The sequence below is a fragment of the Pristiophorus japonicus genome, chromosome 2 (genome assembly GCF_044704955.1).
Source record: "Pristiophorus japonicus isolate sPriJap1 chromosome 2, sPriJap1.hap1, whole genome shotgun sequence".
Lineage (NCBI taxonomy): Eukaryota > Metazoa > Chordata > Chondrichthyes > Pristiophoridae > Pristiophorus > Pristiophorus japonicus.
The window spans coordinates 178,529,569-178,550,299 of record NC_091978.1 but is presented as its reverse complement, the minus strand read 5'-3'; the positions used below and the strand labels follow the sequence as shown (position 1 = coordinate 178,550,299).

Below are 20,731 nucleotides of genomic sequence, written 5' to 3'. Positions count from 1 at the left end.
AGTTTTAAATGGGCGACCCCTTATTCTAGATTTTGCCCTCTAGTTCTAGTCTCCCCCATCAGTGGAAACATTCTCTCTGCATCCACCTTGTCAAGCCCCCTCATAATCTTATACATTTCGATAAGATCACCTCTCATTCTTCTGAATTCCAATGAGTAGAGGCCCAACCTACTCAACCTTTCCTCATAGGTCACCCACCTCATCTCCAGAATCAACCTAGTGAACCTTCTCTGAACTGCCTCCAAAGCAAGTATATCCTTTCGTAAATATGGAAATCAAAACTGCACGCAGTATTCCAGGCGTAACCCTGTATAACCAATACCCTGTACAACTGTAGCAAGACTTCCCTGCTTTTATACTCCAACCCCTTTGCAATAAAGGCCAAGATTCCATTGGCCTTCCTGATCACTTGCTGTACCTTTTGTGTTTCATGCACAAGTACCTCCAGGTCCTCCTGCTGTACTGCAGCACTTTGCAATCTTTCTCCATTTAAATAATAACTTGTTCTTTGATTTTTTTTCTGCCAAAATGCATGACCTCACACTATCCAACATTGGGCAAAAATTTGGCAGATGGAGTACACTCACTTAGCTTGTCCTTTTGCAGATTTTTTGTCTCACAATGTGAGGTGGCTAGAGAGGCAAAAAGGGCTTCAGCTGTATTGTTAGGATCACTGAGTACAAAGCAAAGAATATGACACGTGTTGTACAGGGTTTCAGTATGCTCGCATGCAAGACATTGTCCTGGAATTTACTGTCAGCAGCGAAGCAAAGGCATTCGCTCTTGGCCCCTGAGGTACGGTCCGCACAAGGGTGTCTCAATCCCTGTGTGGAGAACTTAAGATTTTCCAACCTTTAATTCAATTAAACGGACTGTAGTGGGGATTTCCTGGTTTGAAATGCTGGGATGTCAATAGGCTGTCCAAGCAGCCAATGAAAAGGCAGAATTCTCAGACAGCAAAAAAGAAAGCTCTTAATCTAATTTTTAAAATAGTTAGAGCAAAAGAAAGATTTGGACTCTTGTGTACAGAAAAGGCAAACCTGAAATTAAAAAAATAAATCAATAATTCTTTTGAAAAGTTTCTTTAAAATGTTTATTTTGAATAAAATGGACAAATTTCACACTGCACCAAATTAAAATAAGTTTTCCAGGCACTTAACATTTGTTTCGCAGTCAATTTGTTGTTAAAACTCCAGCTCTACCTCTCCACCACTTCTCTTGACGCCCTCCATGGTATCTAAATCGTCAGACTGCATGGCTGACTTCCAGTACTGGATGAGCAGAAATTTTCTCCAATTAAATATTGGGAAGACTGAAGCCATCATCTTTGGTCCCTGCCACAAACTGCGTTCCCTAGCCATTGACTCCATCCCTCTCCCTAGCTTCTATCTGAGGCTAAACCAGACTGTTCGTGACCTACGCATCATATTGGACCCTGAAATGAACTTAAGGCCACATATCCGTGACATAACTAAAACCGCCTGTTTCCACCTCCGTAACATTGCCCGCCACGGCCTCTGCCTCAGCTCTTCTGCTGTTGAAACCCTCATCCATGCCTTTGTTACCTCTAGTTTTGACTACTCCAATGTACTTCTGGCTGGCTTCTGACATTCTACATTATGTAAACTTGAGGTAATTCAAAAACTCAGCAGCCCGTGTCCTAACTCGCATCGAGTCTATGAGTCCTGATCATCCATCATCCTTGTGCTCGCTGACCTATGCTTCAATTTCAGAATTCTCATCCTTATTTACAAATCCCTCCATGGCCTCATCCCTCCCTATCTCTGTAATCTCCTTCAGCCTCACAACCTCACGAGATGTCTGCGCTCCTCAAATTTTGCCTTCTTGAACATCCCTGATTCTAACTACTCAACCATCAGTAGCCGTGCCTTCAGCTGTCTAGGCCCCAAGCTCTGGAACTCCCTACCTAAACCTCAACGCTTCTCCATCTCACTTTCCCCTCCTTAAGACGCTGCTTAAAACCAAGCTTTTGGGTCATCTGCCGTAATTTCTTCTTATGCAGCTCGGTGTCAAATTTATCTGTTTTTTCTTATAACACTGCCGTGAAGCACCTTGAGACGTTTTACTATGTTAAAGGTGCTAGATAAATAAAAGTTGTTGTTGTTACACCTTTGAATCTAACTTTTAGTGAGGAATTTAATAACGTTATTACTGTGGAAGAACCAAAGTTTTTGTTAGTTTCAATGATTTGGCTGATTACACAGATTGTCAGCTCTGTGACAGGGGTGGGGGCATAGCGCAGCCTGTTTTGGAGTCATCAATGACTGACTGCGACTTTGGGATTTCTGCATGTGCCTGCACATGCGTTAAATCACGAAGTTGCGGTCCTTTTCAAAGGCGGAATGACACGAATGCTGTCAGCCGACCATAAATTCCAGGCCATTATGTCTGTTTTGGTCCAAGCACATGGTGAAGCCTATTGTGGTTCTGAAGAAGGTACAAGGAAATCAACCCGAATGATACCTAACCTTACAGCTCTTAGTCATTAGGATAGCTTCCAAGTTTTTAGAAAAGTAGACTCAGAGGGGATCTGACTGAACTTTATTTTAAATAAATAAGGTATTGGATTCAGTCTGATGGATAGGTTATTTGAGACAAATAGGGATGGCAGACCAGAGGACGTACAATCCACATAAAATCTACAGGCAAACAGGATTATTTTAGATGGCATAAGTATTTCTTTTAGCAGGGCATCGCCATCCTCTGGAACAGATTACCCAAACATTTGTTGGGAAAGGAATCACTACTGTCCTTTAAAAGGGAAATTGACAAGTTCCTGAGAGAAAAAGCTTTCCAGTCACAGAGGATACATTGCTAGTTAGCTGGAATTTTAAAGATTTGTGGGCTGGACTTGAATGGATATGGCGGTCAACTGGTTTAGCCATTCACCGCCAGATCTGGCTGGACCACAAAGTATTATCAGGTCCTTCTCTCGTCTGCCAAAATTGCTCGCTATTCCAGAATCATTCTGGAATGAAAAGATAAACCCTGCCTTCTATTCTCCACTGCTAACAGTCTTAAACCCCTCTCCCTTTCTCCTGCACCCTCACCTCCGACAATAAATGTGAGGTGCTCATGGCCTTCTTTGTCTCTTAAGATTGAGACCATCCGTTCAGCTGTCTCTGCCTCTTCCCTTCCTTCCTCTAGCCCACCAGGCCAAACTTCCTCCAAGGATCCCCCCTGCCCTAGCCCTGAACTCGCATCTTTCTCCAGTTTCTCTCCAATCTACATGCATGACATCTCCAAGCTCATTTTGTCCATGAGACCTACTTCCTGCTTCCTTGACCCTATTCCCACCAAACTGCTGAGCACCCAACTTCCTTTACTGGCTCCCATGTTAGTTGTCTTTGTTAACGGTTCGCTCTCCTCAGGTACTGTCCCCCTCTCCCTCAAATCTGCCATCATCACTCTTAAAAAAAAAAACAATCCTTGACCCTCTCTGTCCTTGCAAACTACTACCCCGTCTCCAAACTCCCTGAATGTGTTGTCGCCACCCAAATCCGCGCCCATATTTCCCGCAACTCCATGTCTGAATCCCTCCAAACTGGTTTACGTGCCTGCCACAGTACCAAAACGGCTATCAAAGTCACAAATGACATCCTTTGTGACTGTGACAAAGGCTATCCATTCTCGTCCTCCTTGATTTATCTGCAGCTCTTGATACAGTTGACCACTCCATCCTTCTCTAATGCCTCTTCACTGTCGTCCACCTGGGTGGGACTGCACTCGCCTGGTTCCATTCTTATCTGTCTAATCCTAGCCAGAGAATCACCTGCAATGGCTTCTCTTCCCACCCCCATATCATTAAGTCTGGTGTCCCCCAAGGATCTATCCTTGGCCCACTCCAATTTCTCATCAACATGTTGCCCCTTGGCGACATCATCTGAAAACACAGCGTCAGTTTCCACATGTACACTGATGACACCCAGCTCCACCTCACTACCACTTTTCTCAACCTCTCCACAGTCTCTAGCTTGTCAGACTGCTTTTCCGACATCCAGTTCTGGATGAGCAGAAATTCTCTCCAATTAAATATTGGGAAGACCGAAGCCATTGTTTTCAGTCCTTGCCACAAACTCTGTTCTCTAGCCACTGATTCCATCCCTCTCCCTCTGAGGCTGAACAACACTGTTCGAACCTTGGTGTCTATTTGACCCTGAAATGAGGTTTCGACCACATATCTGTGCTGTAACTAAGACCGCCTATTTCCACATCCGTAACATCACCCGTCTCCGCCCTTGCCTCAACTAATCCATGCCTTTGTTACCTCTAGACTTGACTATTCCAATGCACTTCTGGCTGATATCCCTATGTAAATCTGAGGTGATCCAAAACTCGGCTGCCCATTTCCGAACTCGCACCAGGTCCCGCTCACCTATCACGCCTGTGCATGCTGACCTACATTGGCACCACCTCTATTTCAAAATTCTCATCTTTGTTTTCAAATCCCTCCATGGCCTCGCCCCTCCCTATCTCTGTAATCTCCCCCAGCAAAACCCCCCCCCCCCCCTCCTTCCCAGAGATATCTGCACTCCTCTAATTCTGCCCTCTTGAGCATCCCTGATTATAATCGCTCAACCATTGGTGGCTGTGCCTTCTGTTGCCTCGGCCGTAAGCTCTGGAATTCCCTGCCCAAACCTCTCAGCTACTTTAATACACTTCTTAAAACCTACCTCTTTGACCAAGTTTTTGCTCACCTGCCCTAATTTCTCATGTGGCTCAGTGTCAAATGTTTTGTCACATAATACTCCTGTGAAGCGCCTTGGAACGTTTTACAACATTAAAGGTGCTATATAAAAAAACAAGTTCTGGGGCCCAATTTTCCCCCGTTATCTGCGCCATTTTTTTCGTGCGCGCTGATTTTTTTGGCCTAAATTTAAATATTCAAGTTTCCCCAAAGATTGTGCGTCAGCGTAATTCAGTTACGATTTTTTTAGATTCGTTTTTTTTGGCGTCATTGGGGGTGTGACCTGGCACTCGCACCAATTCTGGCCATTTAAGCAAGTTTGGCCAGCTTCGATTTACTCAAATTTGTCTTAAGACAGCATATGTGACGGCTCTGGAAAAACCTTCTGGGCAGTTAAGAAAATCGGCGCAGATAAGAAAATCAGCACAGCAGATGTACTTCCAGGGCCCGGACAGCAGCAGCAGAGAGGGAGAGAGTGAGAGTGGAGGGGGCGGGGGGTGAGGGAAAAGGCCTTTCGGCCAGGGTTAGGAGCGGCAACCGGCAGGGAAGCCTTTCGGCCAGAGTTAGCTGCAATAACTGGCATCGGGAGGGGTAGATCCTTCAGCCAGGGCCAGCAGCGGCAACTGGCATCCAGCACCAGGAGGCCTTTCGGCCAGGGTTAGGAGCGGCACCGGGCACCGGGAGGTGGGGGGGGGGGTGGGGTGGGGGGGGAGATATACTTTTGGCATAAACACTAATAATTTAATACTGGAATGCTGCTGCAATGTGCAAGGTGCTTGTGCAGGTTGCTGTTAGCTGGCCAGAATGTGTTATATGTTTCACTTTCCAGCCTCAGCCTGTAGTGTGTCCCCCGTTACCCTGGCAACCCGATCTTTTTGGCGCAGATATTAGGACAGGCTGGCAGCGCCAAAATGAACATTTCAAATGGGAAAGTTGGATGATTTTTTTTTGGTGTGATTGGGCCCCCAAATAATGGGTGTAACTCTTCAAGTATGCCAAAAAACGGCTTTGGGGAAAATTTGGAGCCCATTGTTGTTACAGTTATAGGTGTCAGCCTTGTTTCAAGAGTAGCTAGCACTCTTGCTTCTGAGCCAGAAACTCATGGAGTCATGGGTTCAAGCCCCACTTCAGAAACTTGAGCACATAATATACGCCAACACTTCAGGACAGTACTGAGAGAGAGCAGCACTATTGGAGGTGCTGTCATTAAACTGACATTCCTCCCCTCCAGTGCACTTTTGAAAAGAAGCAAGGGTTCTCCCGGTGTCTTGACCAACATTTATCCCTTAACTAAGACAGCCAAAAATTATCTGGTTATTTATCTTACTGTTGTTTGTGGGTCCTGGCTGTGTGCTGTCTTGTTTTTCTACATTACAACAGTGACAACAATTCCAAAGTACTCATTGGCTGTGAAGTGCTTTTTGGTGTCCTGAGGACGTGAATGCTCCTATATGAATGCAAGTATTTTCTTTATTGCACACTCTTGGAACCTTGTTTGATTGCCTTCGGAATCCAAGAGGAATTTCCCCAAGTTTTTCTTGAATTGCCGTATGTATTTTTCCTCAAAGAGATTACATAGTTAGGGGATACATAAGAACATAAGAAATAAGAGCAGGAGTAGGCCATTTGGCCTCTCAAGCTTGCTCCACCATTCAATAAGATCATGGCTGTTTTGATCTTGGCCTCAACTCCACTTTCCTGCCCGCTTCCCGTAACAATTGACTCCCTTATCGTTCAAAAATCTATCTCCACCTTATATTCAATGACCCAGCCTCCACAGCTCTCTAAGGTAGAGAATTCCAAAGATTTGCGACCCTCAGAAGAGATTCCCTGCTTATTCTGAAACTATGCCACCTAGTTCTAGATTCCCCCACGAGGGGAAACATTCTCTCTGCAGCTACCCTGTTTAGCCCTCTCATTATCTGATCATAGGCAGTCCCTCGAAATCGAGGAAGACTTGCTTCCACTCGAAGTGAAATCTCAGGTGACTGAACAGTCCAATACAGGAATTACAGTCTCTGTCACAGATGGGACAGACAGTCGTTGGAAGAGTCTGGTTTGCCACACGCTCCTTCCGCTGCCTGCATTTGTTTTCTACATGCTCTCTGCGACAAGGCTCGAGGTGCTCAGCGCCCTCCCGAATACTTTTCCTCCACTTAGGGCAGTCTTTGGCCTTATCTTACATGTTTCAATAAGATCACCTCATTCTTCTAAACTCCAATGAGTATAGGCCCAACCTACTCAACCTTTCTTCATAAGCCAACCCCTTCATCTCAGGAATCAATCTGGAGAACTTTCTCTGAACTGCCTCCAATGCAAGTATATCCCTCCTTAAATGAGACCAAAACTGTACGCAGTACTCCAGGTGTGGTCTCACCAACACCCTGTACAGTTGTAGCAAGACTTCCCTACTTTTATACTCAATTCCACTTGCAATAGAGGCCAAAATTGCATTTTTTGTGTTTCATTTACAAGGACCCCCAGATCCCTATGTAACACAGCATTTTGTAGTCTCTCTCCATTTAAATAATACTTTGCTTTTTTATTCTTCCTACCAAAGTGGATAACCTCACATTGTCCCATGTTATACTCCATCTGCCAAATGTTTGCCCACTCACTTAACCTATCTATATCTCTTTGCAGATTCTTTGGGTTGGATTTTTGACTTTTTGCGATTTCGCCCGTTTCCAGTTAGCGTTAGTGCCAGAGCACGCAACTTTCGGCAAATGAAAGTTCACAACGGGAGTTCGCGCCAACTCCGGCGTTGCACCACAAAATTTGTGCACCATAGCCGAAAATTCCAGCCCCGAATGAAAAAAAATCATCCGTTCGGCGCATACACGAATTATTATATATTTTTTCCTCCCGTGCTTCTGGTCTGTTATCTGGTTGCAAACGCTAATGCACGGCGCGGCTGCGCACATGCGCAATACGCCTGGGCCTAAATCAGCCATTTTATTATTCAATTTTGATGATGGAGAAAGAGGACAGGAGGCAGTGTGCCAAAAGAGTTTCACAAGAAGCTAATGAAGCTAATGTGGGGGCTGTGGAAAGGAGATGGCAGAAACTACAGAGGAGGGGTGGATCTATACCCCTGCCAGCCATTTTTAATAGAATCTGGAATGAAATTGCTGAGGAGGTCACTGCCTCAGACACAGTGACCAGGAGTGGGAAGCACTGCCAGAAAAAGTTTAATGATCTTTGTAGGGTTGTTAGTGTCATGTATGTAACTACAATGTAACACCACTGCATTACTGTATACACTCAACTTAGATGCACACCTTGACCACAGGGGGTGAACTTGTGGGAGACACTCCTTATCTGATCTCACAGGTATATAAAGGGAGGTCCCATGCAGGGTCATCACTTCTGGAGTCCTGTAATAAAGAGTCAAAGTCAGAGTGGCCTTGTCCCTGGAATGTGCCTCTTGTGGTTTCATGCTGTAGAGTAAGGACTTTACAGTTAGACTGAGTACAATTTTTATTGATGCACTCCTTTATTACTTAAATTATAAATCTGACACACTATTTGTACTCATGCTATTGCTGTCTCTCAGCATCATAGGCAGTCCCTCGAAACGAGGATGACTTGCTTCCACACCGAAAAGGGATCAGTTCACAGGTGTTTCAATGATATTCCAGGTTCTGAACTACATCTTGAAGGGTGGAAGATGGCTGTCTTTCAGCACTCTGTGGGTTGCCACCTAAAATGCATGACACATAGGTAGGCTTAGTGTGGCACCTATTTGCACATAATCTTTACATATTATTAAGATTGCTTTCTGAGATCTCACAAGATATTTCTGCATTTCGATGTCCTCCTGATGAACCACGTGCAACTGCCAAGGCCATTAAAGAGGACTGTATTATATTCAGACAGTATGGTATATCATCATCATCATCATAGGCGGTCCCTCGAACGAGGATGACTTGCTTCCACACCAAAAGGGATGAGTTCATAGATGTTTCAATAGAGGACCAGATATTCCAGTTCTGAACTCCAGGGGTGGAAAATACCTGTGCGTGGATTTTTTTAACGTGTGATGACCGTTGCATATCAGCCACCACACGGGCTTGACAGAGCTAGGCCTTTATCCAGTGGCAAGGGCTTTGGTAGCTATGTGTGTGTGCTACAAGAGAAGACCCTCTGGTAACCATTCCAATTTTCATCTTTGCAGGCAAAGTCGTCCCATAAGCGCCGCAAACTCATGTGGACAGGCGACGGTCCACCTCAGACCCTGCCACTTACGGACCTGAAGGAGCGAGTGGCAGGTCTCATCGGTGTCTCAGGTCAGGCAACTGCCAATGGTGGCACTAACCCCTGCTTGCATACAGAGGGCAAGTCCTTCTGGGTTGGGACAATATGATGCAGTGTCTGTGGACTAGGGTTGTGGCAATGTCATGCAGTGTCTGTGGACTAGGGTTGGGGCAATGTGATGCAGTGTCTGTGGACTAGCATTGTGACAATGTCATGCAGTGTCTCTGGACTAGATATAATGGAATAACGACTGTCCTTCAAATGAGCCTGTGCTACGTGACCTTCCTCATGTCACCCTGCCCACTCCCCTGCTGCTAACCACTCGTCTGTTGCTTTCTACATCCAGATGACCAGTCACAGACGCTGCATCCCGCGGATCAACCCTCCATGTCAGGCCATCACGTGGGAGGAGGAGGAAGAGGAGTTGACAGAGCAGCTGACCACAGGGAGGGCAGATGCACTCTACACCTCTTTTGCCACTGGCAAACATCTCATTCCAAGGATGATCTAACATTCCCGGGCTTTGAGATCTCTGAGGCTCCTGGGACTAGTGCTGTGCAGCAACGCAGTTCTGGGCGAATCCTGTATGCCATCTCTCTAGAGGGCGAGTTGGTAAACTCGGTCTGCTGACAGACAGGCAGATGCAGAACTGAACATGGTGGGACTGTCCAAAGAGAGCATCCAGCTCACCCATCAGCTCCTCGATGTCCTGGGTAGAATTTCCACAAGCAACAAGAAACTCACTGCGACCATAATGGAGGTAGGGATGCAGATTGTCGGTGCGAGCGACGAAACCATCACTGCACAAATGAGGCTGCTGGTGGCCTCCACCATTCACTGGAGTCCTGAAGAGTGTGGCGAGCAGCCTTTCAGAGTTCCCCAGTGTAACACCCGGTCACACCCAGTGACTGGCAACACCAATGAAGAGGCTCGCCAGTCAGAAGCCGGGCCTTCCATGTCACAAGCTTGTCCAGTGTCTCCTGTCTCTCCCCCAACACAGCAGCGCTCTGACAACATTGCTGCATGCCATCGTGATGCCACTTTGGAGCAGGCAAGGGAGGGGGATAAGGGTAAGGGGGAGGGAAGTCGGTGGTAAACGACACTGGGGAAGGGGTGTTGGTTATAATGTTGTTGTTGTTGTTGTTGAATCACACTTTGTTATTCTAGTAAAGCTTCAACATTTTCAAATTGTTAACAAAATTATAAAAGTTTACACGGTTTCAAATTATTTTGTTCACCTTAACCATTCCTGTGTAGTATCTCATTTGCAGAATAAGAGGGGGAATAGTCAACATGGTGGGAGAGTGTGGCCAGGCAATGGTCAAATGTGCCGTTCACTCTTCAAGCAAAGCATTCAATTATGAGCTGCTGATGTAAGGCTTTTGCAGCAGCAAAATTTCCACGATGCCCCCCCACCCGTGGTTGTGGCATGGGTTCCTTGCCAGGCTCCTCTTCCTTGTCTTCCTCCTCCTCCCCCCGCCCCACCTCCCTCTCTCCTGAGGTGGTTCTGCAATCCCCATTGGCAAATCCTGTCCCCTCATGATGGCCAAGTTGTGTAGCATGCAGCACATCACAATGAACTCAGACGAGACCTGCTGAGGGGAGTATTGTAGGCAGCCTCCAGAATGGTCCAGGCATCGGAAGACCTGCTTGAGCACTCCAATTGTCTATTCGTGTGTGACTGTATGGCTCTCATTATAGCGATGTTCAGCTTCTGTCCGAGGGTTCCAGAGGGGGGGTTATGAGCCAGGTGGCGAGGTCATAACCTTTGTCCCCGAGCATCCAGCTCTGGTCTTGTGGTTGAAGCTGGAACAGGCCTGAGACAGTGCTCACACGCAAGATGAAAGCATCATGGATGCTCCCTGGATATTGTACATTGACTGCCACGATGCGGAGTATGGTCGCAGACGTATCTGTACGTTCATGGAGTGGAATACCTTTCAGTTTCGGTAAACCTCTGGATTCTGTAAGGGTGCTCACAGGGCGATGTACGTACAGTCAAGGGCACCCTGAAGTTTGGGGAAGCCAGCAAATTGTCCAAAACCTACAGCCCTCTCATTTTGGGCCTCCTTGGTCATCGGGAGATTTATGAAGTCCATCTTGCGTGCGCACCTGGCGAATGCTGCAATGTGTAACATGCTGCGAGATGGAGTACAAGTCCCCTGCTGATGCCTGAAAGGAGCTGAAGGCATTGAAGGCAAGTGCCACAGTCACCTTCACCTCAACCGTCAGTGCTGTCCTGTTGCCGCTGGTATACTGTAGGTCTGCTTGTACGAACTGAGATATCTCCATCAGCACTTCTTTTCAGAAGCGCAGCCTTCTAACGCACTGTGCCTCAGAATTGCAGGAATGAGTGATATTGTCTGAAGTCGCTGGGGGTAAGGCCACCTCCCCATACGTCTGCGACCTCTTCGATTACGTTCAAAATTATCAATCCTTCTTGCAGCTCGACGCTGTATAAATAAAGCAACCAGGAATAATGGCTGACATAGTATAGCCCCATCTTTTAAAATGTCCTTTAAAACAAACTATAAACTCACATAAACTTCACAATGAAAAGTATGCAGTAACGCAGCGTTCTTCTCCCAATGCCTTTAATCACTCGACTTTCACCTCCGTTTCCAAGATGGCGCCATTAGTGCCTGGTGAGCCCAGTGTGCGACTGTTTTTTGCTGGTGATATGGCCGAATGGCCTACTCCTGCACCTATTTTCTATGTTTCAGAAGTAGAACTGTGGCTTAAATTTAGAAGTGGAGCTGAACAGCAAGATATTGTACCAAGGCAGCTGTACTGAGTGTAAACATTTCACACTGTTGGGTCCTGGTGGGCCTAATAACTGAAAATATTATAAATATTTGAATTTATGAAGCTGATTTTTCAAATGCATAGACTGTTCCGAAAATGAAAAAATAATTGCAATGTTTTGCATTTGTTACAAATCTGTTCGTCATTTTTTTCCCCTTCGGCAACTGAAATTTCTACTGCACAAGATAGATTCTAAACGAAATAAAGCAAAACATTCTCAAATTATAACATTTATCTGTTGAATTTTATGTCTTATAATACCTTCATTAAAGTTTTTACTTTAAGACCGCAGCCCATTTCAAAAGCCAGGGCTTTGGACTTTATATTTTTTCACAGAACCTGGATTCTTTTAACTGAAGGCAGGTCCTGTGATAGCAGTCAAAATATCTGACCACTTTCACCTTTTATTTGTTTCCATAAAGAATCTTGCTTATCTTCCAATTTTGAATGCTGTCAGACACTATACCCAAAAAATTAACATATCCTTCCCCTTTATAGATGCTGTGTACTTGTGTATTTTCAACATTTCCTGCTTTTATTTGAAGTTGTCAACCGGGTGATACGCTAGAACTTTTTTTAAAAACCGAGAGCGTAACATTAGGATCCTGCTGTTGTCAGGTGAGAAAGAAGTGATTTGAAGACTGCTCCATCTCCTCCTCTCTCTGTCCTCATCATTAAGAACATAAGAAATAGGAACAGGAGTAGGCCATACGGCCCCTCGAGCTTGTTCCGCCATTCAATAAGATCATGGCTGATCTGATCATGGGCTCAGCTCCACTTCCCCGCCCGCTCCCCATAACCCCTTATCATTTAAGAAACTGTCTATTTCTGTCTTAAATTTATTCAATGTCCCAGCTTCCACAGCTCTCTGAGGCAACAAATTCCACAGATTCAAAACCATCTGAGAGAAGAAATTTCTCCTCCTCTCAGTTTTAAATGGGCAGCCCCTTATCCTAAGATCATGCCCTCTAGTTCTAGTCCACCCCACCAATGGAAACATCCTCTCTGCATCCACCTTGTCAAGCCCTCTCATAATCTTATACGTTTCTATAGGATCACTTCTCATTCTTCTGAATTCCAATGAGTAGAGGCCCAATCTACTCAACCTTTCCTCATAAGTCAACCCCCTCATCCCGGAATCAACCTAGTGAACCTTCTCTGAACTTTATCCTTTCGTAAAAATGGAAACCAAAATCTGCACACAGTATTCCAGGTGTGGCCTCACCAATACCTTATATAGCTGTAGCAAGACTTCCCTGTTTTTACACTCCATTCCCTTTGCAATAAAGGCCAAGATACCATTGGCCTTCCTGATCAGTTGCTGTACCTGCATACTATCCTTTTGTGTTTCATGCACAAGTACCCCCAGGTCCTGCTGTACTGTGGTACTTTGCAATCATTCTCCATTTAAATAGTAACTTGCTCTTTGATTTTCTTTTCTGCCAAGTGCATGACCTCACACTTTCCAACATTATATTCCATCTGTCAAATTTTTGCCCACTCACTTAGCCTGTCTATGTCCTTTTGCAGGTTTTTTGTGTCCGCTCCATGCCAAGTCCTCTCCATGCAAAGAACTTGGTTATGCTCAAGTAACTCAGATTTTCCTCAATGTTCATTTGTTTGCACATCTTGACTTGAGACTTGAGCCAACTACTCGTATTTTATCATTGAGGTCATCCACTCACGACCGCTTTCATCTCCCATTCCTTCAAGATGTCACCTTTAATCTCTCTTCCTATACATACTGCTCAACAGCTTACACTTGCTCCTGTTGTCACCTCAGGCTTGAATCCCAATTGAATGAGCCCACAGCTCCAAATCTACAATTCCCTTGGAATTGTTCATCAGGTCCACAGAACCCACAACCAGCTCTCAAAGTAGCAACACAAAATGTCCCATCTTCTACTTTAGGCAACTAGCTCACGGCACCCCCAATCCTCCTCACCATTCCATCCAAATTGCCATGGCCATCATCACCAATTCTCCCATTGCCCCCTCCTCCCTACTACCCAGCATGTTCTTCTTTCAGCATTTCTTCCTCTTTCATCTTTCATCTCTTTTTTTTTTAAAATCCTCAGCATTCACCATCCCCAAAGCACGTCAACTTCTTTACCAAGATTCCTCCTATTTCTCTTCATATGGAGGCTGAGGGAAGTGACATTTCAACTGTAACAAATTTCAACACACCCTCAACTCCAAGTTCCCCCTCTGCCAGACTTTCCCAAATGTTATCTCTCGTGGCAACAAACGAATCCAGAGATCGCAGTTACTGACCAGGCAGTCTCTGACTCTGTCTCATTGACTACCCGCTTTCATGTATTGCCCCCAATTCCACTTTTCTCACCAAATACCCATGAAAAAAAACCTCTCCCAATTCCCGCATTTTTGGCCCTCTGTCCATCACATCTGTTGATGTTGTTGACCTGCTAAATTCACTCCTTCACTTCTACTTTCAATACCCTTGCTCCAAACAAATCAGCCACTGTCACTTATCTGCGTCAACCTCACCTTCACCTTGATTACATAAACTTGAGTATACCGGACACACAATTGGTCTAGTCATCAGGAAGATCAAGGCCATCATCATCTGCCCCACCACAAACTCCAATCCTTTGCCACTGATTCCATCACCTTCCCCAGCCACATACTTGGGCTGGACCAAACTGGTCACAATTGTAACATCCTGTTTGACCCTGAATTTTGCTTTAAACCCGATATTTTATTCAACACCATCTCTAATATTTCCTGCCTCCACGCCTGAACCCCTGATATATCCCTTTCTCACCTCCAGTCTGGATTACTCCAACACATCTTGTTTGCCTCCCATCCACAATAAATTCTGACCTGTTCAAAACTCTGCCGGATGTGACCTGTCCTGCACTAAGTTCTACGCACTCACCTGCACTAGCCCCCTATCCACCAACGCATTAAATTCAAAATCCTCGTCATCATTTATACATCCTTCCATGGCTTTGCCCCATGTCATTGCTGTAATCTCATATTTTCTAACCCCTATGGCCTTCTATAACCCAACACTGGCAGCAAAGCCCTCTGTTGCCTGAGTCTTGCAGTTCTGAACTTTCACCTCAAATCTCTTCGCCTATACATCTCGCTCGCTAACTTTAAAAAGCTCATCAAAATCCACCTATTTGACCTAGCGTCCAGTTACCTCTCCTAATCTCTTATTCTTGGATTGGTGTCTGCTTCCATGACACCCATTTGTGAAGTGCCTTGGAATATTTTTACATGAAAGATTATATACAAATGTAAGTTGTTGTAATCATAGTCTGTGCAGTTAAGCAACTCTAAAGAACCTGCAGGCAAAGCTCTTAAGTGGATGCATCCCTTGAGATTTTCAGCTTTGCTGGTCGCTGGCTTGTGGTTTGACTTTTTCTCCGTCGACCGCCAACTTGCATCAATTTCGCCATCATCTTTCTGCACCATTACTGACTCTCATTCCTATGGCAACAACCTCCATCCTTGAACTCTCTACCCTTCAAATATCTTCTAGAATTCACTCGCCTGCTTTGGATAGCAGTTCATCGATGCTCTGTGTCAGCCCCAACCTGCTTATGTCGGCTTTGTCCCTCCATGGGATCTCTGAGTTTGACCCTAGTCTCAACTATTCCCTGCTGCCAGGAAATATGTATCCTATTAATTACCAGGCCTATGTAACCTGAACATTTTGCATGCGCACTTTGGCTGCTGTTCCGGACCCGAGCTATTCAATACTTTTCCACTTTTTCTCCCCCTTTTCCTTTTCTCTCTACCCGACCCTGACTATTCTCTCCTGCCGTCATGCCTCCTTTCAGCTCTCGGATACTTTGCCCTCCCAAATCCCTACCCCAATCTTTCATTACTCTTCGGCCACCGTCCCAGGCTTGACTCCCTCTTAAATAAGCCTATTGCTTCCCGCCTATTGCCTCTCGTCATCCTACAAAGGGTTCATCAAGGCACTAGTCAATGCATCCTTACGAACAGCAACCTAACTGTCCCTTCCTACTCTCTCTCTCTCTGACCTTTCCACCTAGTGCACCCACTGGGGGCTTATCTCGCCAATATCCTCCCCATCCAACTCACACCCCTCTCCCTTAAATTTACCATCATCACCCCTCAATAAATACCCTTAACCCCTCCAAAGTCCTTGAACGTGTTGTCGCCTCCCAACTCCACATTTGAATCCCTCCAATCAGGTTTTCGCCCCAGCTACAGTACCGAAACGGCTCTAATCAAAGTACAAATTAAATCCTTTGTAACTGTGACAAAGGTAAACTATCCCTGCTCGTCCTTCTCGACTTGACTACCGCCTTTGACACAGTTGACCACTTTATCCTTCTCCAACGTTTCTCCACCATCGCCCAGCTCGGTTGTTCTGCATGCACCTGGTTTCATTCTTATCTATCTAATTGCAGCCAGAGAATCACTTGTAATGGCTTCTCTTCCCACACCCGCCTAGTTACCTCTGGTGTCTCCCAAGGATCTATCCTTGGCCCCCTCCTATTTCTCAGCTACATGCTGCCGTTGGCGACATCATCTGAAAACACAGCATCAGTTTCCACATGTACTCTGATGACATCCAGCTCTACCGCACCACCACTTCTCTTGATCCCTCCGCGGTCTCTAAATTGTCAGACTGTTTGTCCAACATCCAGTTCTGGATGAGTGGAAATTAACTCCAATTAAATTTTGGCCCCCGCCACAAAACTTCGTTCCCTAGTCAGTGACTGACTCCACCCCTCTCCCTAACATCTATCTGAGGCTGAACCACAACCTTGGTGTCATATTTCACCTTGAAATGAGCTTCCGACCACATATTCACGGCATAACTAAGACTGCCTATTTCCACCTCTAACATCGCCTTTCTCCGGCTTTGCCTCAGCTCATCTGCTGTTGAAACCCTCATCCGTGCCTTTGTTACCTCTAGACTTGACTATTCCAATGCACTCCTGGTTGGTGTCTCACATTTTGTCCTGCGTAAACTTGAGATGATCCAAAACTTGGCTGCCCCTGTCTAACTCACACCAAGTCCCGTTCACCCATCACTTGTGCTCGTTGACCTATATTGGCACCTGGTTAAGTAATGCCCCGATTTCTAAATTCTCATCCTTGCTTTCAAATCCTTCCATGGTAACAAACTGAGCACTGAGTTAAAAGATGTAGGTTCTCTATTGTGGCAAATTCTCAACTTCAGTTGGACAGGTTGTCTGAAGGACACATAGTGGGAAGGGAAGGAAGGAACGAGAAAGGAGGAACACTGCATTAACAAAGAGTAATACATGTTTCACGAGTATTAGAAATTACATTCTTGCTGGGAAGAGAGATTATAATCACTCAACCATTGGTGGCCGTGCCTTTTGATGCCTAGGCCTTAAGCTCTGGAATTCCCGGCCTAATGCTCTTTGCCTCTCTTTCCTCCTTTAAGACACTCCTTAAAACCTAACTCTTTGACCAAGCTTTTGATCATCTGCCCTAATTTCTCCTTGTGGCTCGGTGTCAAATTTTTAGTCTCATAATACACCTGTGAAGTGCCTTGTGATGCTTTACTGCATTAAAAGGTGCTATATATATATATATATATATATACACAAGTTGTTGTTGTTGAGGTAATGTGCTTGTTCTGTTGTACATGGAAGATAAATGAATCACAAAGAATGAAGACAATGAAAGGCACTCAAAGTAATATTTTTCACACTTCTAGGAATATCAGGAGTTAAAAGAAAATGCCTTACCTGGTTATAAAACTTCATTGCATAGCTTCTGTTCCCTGCAAAGCCCCCTGAAAAGAAAATTATAACATGACAGAAGTATTAAAACAGTGAATATACTTCAGAAAACACAAGATTAGTTAATTGTGATATCTAAGCATATTACATCTAAAATGTAAAATATCTTCTGTAGCAGGTAGCCTGGAGGCACTTTTAATTATAAGCAATCCTCACTACAACCAACCACCAGCAAGGGAGAGGGGGCCTTATAGACTTACACAAAACAGACACAGGGGCCGAATTTAGTCAAGGTCTCTACCCGCCGCTGGCCACTGAGGTACCCGACGGTACTTTCGGCGGGGTTTTCATCGCCGAGGTCCCTCGAAGTTCGGCGGGTGGAAAATCAACAACGACGCCGCCGCCAATTTGGGCGGCAGCGGGCAGGAGGTCTCATTCTCGGCAGCAGAGGCACTTGCTGCCCAAGTGCCACTGAGGATGGAGTCAGGCCCACAGAGGGTCAAAGATCTAAAAATAAAAATCATCAACGAAAAGAAACCCAAACATCCGAGGACCTTCAGGGGACCCCATCCAGGTAAGTACCTGTAAAGGAATAATTTAAAAACATTCCACTTACCTCTTTTATAGGATCTTGACACCGTTGAGGACAGAGCAGCCTCCACGCAGCAGTCCACTGCCGTCCTGCCGCCGACTCCATCCCGCACCAATCTGGCATCTCGGCGGGCGGGAGTCTACTTATGCACATTGGCTGTCGGCTGACGTCGGCGGGCGTTTCCCGGCCACTCTCCTCGCCCGCCCACTCCAGGCCACGTCGAAAGTGGCACTGGGCAGTTCGAGCAGAGGAAAGTCGGCGGCAGTGGGCGGTAAGTTGATCAATTTTGGCCCCACAGACTAACATTCACAAGGTCCCAACTTTGTTTTAATCTTATGCATGCTTTAAAATACAAAACCACACATCCAATCCATCTTGATTAGCTAAATACAAATTATGAAGCAGCTACACAAATCTTACTTACAAGAACCTACCAGCTTGAGATTAACTCTTGCCCTGCCTAGGAAACTTGAAATACACACTGTTGGCATAAACTCTTTCAGTAACAAGTGTTCACAAAAAGATTACATGATTTTAATAAAAAGGTCTCTTATCAAAAGTTGAACATTACTTCAAATACAATGCTACAATAACCTTGAGAGATTTGCAGAATTAATTCAGACTGGTTATTGAAAAGTGCAAATTTTACAATATTGCAGAAATAATTCCCACTCTATTTGACAGATAGCAATCACGTCTCGCAGTTTTAAGTTAAAATCTCTCCAACCTTTCACTCACCTCTTTAACATCCAGTTTCCCTGGTGAGCTCGGCACTTCTTGGTTGCCTGAATTTGCACAGTTATTGGCTTCGGTACTAGTACCATCCGGAGGTGCAGAAAGTAACCCCTTTTGATCATTAGAACGTGATTTTGGATCTACATGTGTAACACGAAACCTAGAAGGATAAATAGTCAGTAGAAAATCCAGTCTACAGTGGGATTGTTATTTACATCTAATCTCATCCCTCTTCCCAGCAAGAATGTAATTTCTAATACCCCTGAAACATGCCACAGCACCCGCTCCCTGGTGATCCAGCGATGGCCACATCTCCCCCCAAACAGTCGGCAGCTTGGCCCTCCCCTTTAATGGTGTAGTGCTGGAAAATTCGCAACCCTCTGCGTCCTGGTCCCGCCCCCAAGATGAAGAGGAGCGTGAGATTTTGCGCTACTTTGATGCGAAGAGCGCAATCTATTACAATAGAAGATTTATTTTTAAAGATGACAACAACTGATTTCCATTACATCTTAATTATACATAAAATGTACTTATTCACACACACACACACACACACACACACATACACACACATACATTCAAGGGCAGATAGTGAGAAGACAGATAAGAGGAGAGAATGTTGCAGGTGGATGATGAACCACACTGAAAGAATGGAGGACAGCCATATTAGTCATAGTCAGTGTGAAATTATTTTCCATCTATTCAGCTTCGACGTATAAATACATTTGCAGCAAAGTAATAGATATATAAAAACAGAAAATGGTGGAAGTGCTCAATGTTAATTTTAAATAGAAAACGGTTAATGTTCAAAGGTTATACCCGAAACATTAATCTCTCTTTCAGATGCTGGTTGACCTGCTGTCCACCATTTTCTGCTTTTATTTCATATTCTCAGGTTCTAACTGTTCATATTATTCCGAGTAAAATAATAAAGGTGATTAACTCAAGGGTCTTACTCTTCTGAACCAGTTTGAGCACAAAACCCCAAATACTCATCTGATCACCTTTTACCCTACATGTCGCCCAATAATAAATGTACCCAAAATTGTGGAATTTCTGTAATCGTGTCAAAATCAAAAACATCTCTAATATTTTGTGTCCAAAAATAGACTAGGCAGTAGCAGGTAAAACCACAGCTGTAGTAATTGCAACACAAATTCATCTCAAAATTAAAAACGTCAAAACATGGTTAGGATAGGACTGCCCTGTTACAGTAACACAATACAGGGCGAATCAATCACCATGGCATGAAGCTCATTTACTCTACAAAAAGCAGTAAACATTTCCCCTGTGCACTATGTCAGTAAGGTTTATTAAAGACCGGAGTGATTATTTGCACAGCATTTTAGACTTTCTTTGCACATGCACGTCAGTTTGGTACAGCGCATGCGGTGGTGGCTTGCACTGCCATGCTTCACTCCCCTCGGCTCCACACGGAGGTGGTCAGGGATAGGGGGGAAAAGAGGGGAAATCGGGGAGAGAGAGCGAGAGAGAGATGGGGGGGGGGAGAGAGAGCGAGAGAGAGATGGGGGGGGGAGGGGGGAAGAGAGAGAGAGAGAGAGAGAGAGAGAGGGGGAGAGGGGGAGAGGGGGAGAGGGGGAGAGGGGGAGGGCAAAGAGAGAGAGAGATGTGGGGGGGGGGAAAGAGAGAGAGAGAGAGAGAGAGAGAGAGAGAGAGATATGTGGGGAGGGGGTGAAGGGAGAGGGAGAGGGAGAGGGAGAGGGAAAGGGAGAGGGAAAGGGAAAGGGAGAGGGAAAGGGAAAGGGAGAGGGAAAGGGAAAGGGAGAGGGAGAGGGAAAGGGAGAGGGAAAGGGAAAGGGAGAGGGAAAGGGAGAGGGAAAGGGAGAGGGAAAGGGAGAGGGAAAGGGAGAGGGAAAGGGAGAGGGAAAGGAGAGGGAAAGGGAGAGGGAA

At 45.3% G+C, this 20,731-nt stretch overlaps 1 protein-coding gene across 1 annotated transcript in view; it reads right to left on the bottom strand.

The window, feature by feature from the left end:
* LOC139229182 (RELT-like protein 1) overlaps positions 1-20,731 on the bottom strand; it is a 117,398-nt gene that overhangs the window by 7,301 nt on the left and 89,366 nt on the right. Inside the window, exons 7-8 of the mRNA XM_070860838.1 lie at positions 18,824-18,980; positions 17,500-17,546 (exon numbers count right to left, since the gene is read on the bottom strand). Of these exons, the coding sequence (XP_070716939.1) occupies positions 17,514-17,546; positions 18,824-18,980 (190 nt within the window). The 3' untranslated portion in view covers positions 17,500-17,513. The remainder of the gene's footprint in view (positions 1-17,499; positions 17,547-18,823; positions 18,981-20,731) is intronic.